Genomic DNA, 2,652 nt, shown 5'->3' on the forward strand with positions numbered 1-2,652 from the left:
GGAGCATATAAGAACATACAGAAATGCATTTTTTTTTTTTTTTTATTTTTGACAAATTATAGCAACGAACGAAAACAGCGCAAACTACCCTCTTCACTCCATTGTAGGAATAAAAAAATACAGCCATAGGGATATAAGAACTTGCTAGTCCACAGCTAGCCAAAGATGAGATATATACTACGCATAAATCTTTGGGGGGTGGGTATACGCGGTTACTACAACTGTTCATTTTTCATGTACTAGTGATTGATAGGGTAGCAGAAAAATTGCAGTCTCTATGCATATAATAGGCTTCGCTGGAGCAGAATAGTTTTAGAAAAAAATAGGAACATCCAGTAGAGAAGTAACTGCAGAGGAGGGCCATTAGTACCAAAATGAACGTCCACTTGGCTGTTTTTTTTTTTAAGGGGGCTGGGTTAAATGAGTTGCCCCCCGAACGCATGCGGAAGGGTTGTGGATTGTATATCCTTCTGTCACAGGAGGAGGTGAGGAACGCGCGGCAAGGCAGGCAAAAACGTATGCACGAGTATTATATTAGCATACGTAAATATTGTTACTCGCTCCTTTCCGCAGCCACACCCTTTATCGAATCCGTCTCATCGTCGTACATAAAGATATACTAAGGGAAAGGGAAAGGCTGAATCAAAATCGGATTTTGTTGCTTCCCATGCGGGTACATGTATATATGCGTGGAATGATGATGCAGCTTCTCTCTTGCACACATTCGTTCTTTGTGAAGGGCTCTACATGCTAGCATCAAATTGGTGTGGTGCGTTAGTACAGTTACGTTGTTCATTTGGAGCTGATACGATTCATATCACATCGGCGCTTAACACGTAAGCTGCATACTCTTCCTGGATTGGGAGGGTGTCCAAATCCGTGTTTAATCCTCATAAGGAGTAACCCGACCCCCTTTAGGGTTCATCATTATCATTCAAATGTGAGATTCTTTTGTTTTAAAAAAAAAAAAAAAATTAGCTACACTAAAATAACATTGTTGGGACGCACAAAACAAGGAAGGGCACAAAATGTAACGCGCGTAACGGCTGTGGTGTGATAATCCATTACGCACATGATTGAATCAGGACAAAAAAAAAAAAAGAAAATAAGAAAGAAAGGAAAGAAAAGGAAAGAAAAGAAAAGAAAAGGAAAGGAAAGCCATTTTACCAATCTAGGGGAACGCCAAATGGGTTTGCATTTTTTTTTTCCACTACACCATTTTTGTATACCTATGGAAGGAGCTCCTTTTTTTTTTTTTGCTCTTCCATTTTAACAGCTCAGCTCCGTTTGCATAGACGAAAAAGTAAGCTTCCCTTTTGGGAGTTAGCTCAGCACATTGGTGCGCGCACAACGTAAGGGGAATTTTCTAATTAGTTGTCGTCTATATTTAGTCTGTCCACCTGTGCATACGGCCAAGCGACTATGTGCTCACCCGTTTGCTACTACTTTGTGGGATTTTGGCCCCCCCCTTGTATCCCTCTGCCGCCTGCGAAAAAATTTCGTTCCACTTTTTCTCATTTGCAACAATCGCGTCTGCGCTTAGAGTGACGTATTTGTTTAAACAATTAGAGAAAGAAAGCATCGTGTCAAAGGAGCAGTTCAATTTGGAAGCACAGTGTTTATCGTAATAGTTTTTTATTTCTCGAAATTCTTTATTTATCTCTTCTTGGCAATTCTGCCACAGTTTCGATTTCTCTTCCTGAGGCATTCCACACTTGGAAGCTAACTCCTCCAGGTTATCTGATAATCTATCCAGTAGATTATTGTGGCAAGATTTTTGAACCTTTTTAAAATGTACAAGCAGTTCTTCCATATCTTTTTTTGTCACTAATAGTGTGTGGGGTTTTATCATTGTAGAGGTCTCGTCCATTTCTTCCTCTTCTTCTTCAGGCGAAGTAGGTTTGCTCTCCTGTGTGGAGGGGGCAGTAGCATCTGTGTATTTTTCTTGTTCGCTATTGGTCTGCGAGTTACTTGGTGGGCTGGCGGACATATTTTTTGGGTTCTGTTGCATTTCGGCCATTTGTCTCGGGGCTGCACTTGCAGCGGACGGTGCCCATGAAGTGTCGCTCGAAAAGTTGGCATCATTCTGCAAGCGGGTTGTTGCCCAGTTGGAGGGGGGGAAAAAAAAACAGGCAATTTTAGGGGGCGAACAAAGGGTCTTTTAGCTTTCCATTTCTATTTCTATTTCTATTTATTTTTATTTTTATTTATTTCTATTTATTCATTTTTATTTCTATTTATTCATTTTTATTTCTATTTATTCATTTTTATTTCTTTAACGCATCAACTGGGAGCGCTTCTTCCCCTCACCAATGCCAAAGCGTACAGCAGGACAAACAAAGAGAACACGACTCGCGGTACATCCAACATTCTGTTTTTAGCCACTTTGGATGTTCCAAAAGGGTGGAGCGAGGCGGAGAAAAGAAAACCGAAGCGGTGAAGCAAGCGGTGAAGCAAGTGGAGAATCAAGCGGTGAAGCAAGCGGTGAAGCAAGTGGAGAATCAAGCGGTGAATCAAGTGGAGAATCAAGCGGTGAAGCAAGCGGTGAAGCAAGCAGTGAATGAAGCGGTGAAGCAAGCGGAGAATCAAGCGGCGAATCAAGCGGTGAAGCAAAATGAGGCAAACTTTCGACAAAAAAATAGCTATCTAAAT

General features: G+C 41.2%; 1 protein-coding gene across 1 annotated transcript; it reads right to left on the bottom strand.

The window, feature by feature from the left end:
- Window positions 1–1,432: 1,432 nt before the first annotated feature.
- On the bottom strand, window positions 1,433–1,708 carry PCYB_052940 (RAD protein; the record flags this gene model as incomplete). Its single annotated transcript, XM_004221175.1, has 1 exon — window positions 1,433–1,708. A coding segment is annotated over one exon (276 nt), but the record flags the coding sequence as incomplete, so codon positions are not given.
- Between the last annotated feature and the right edge of the window lie 944 nt (window positions 1,709–2,652).

This window comes from Plasmodium cynomolgi, chromosome 5, assembly GCF_000321355.1.
Source record: "Plasmodium cynomolgi strain B DNA, chromosome 5, whole genome shotgun sequence".
Taxonomy (NCBI): Eukaryota; Apicomplexa; class Aconoidasida; order Haemosporida; family Plasmodiidae; genus Plasmodium; species Plasmodium cynomolgi.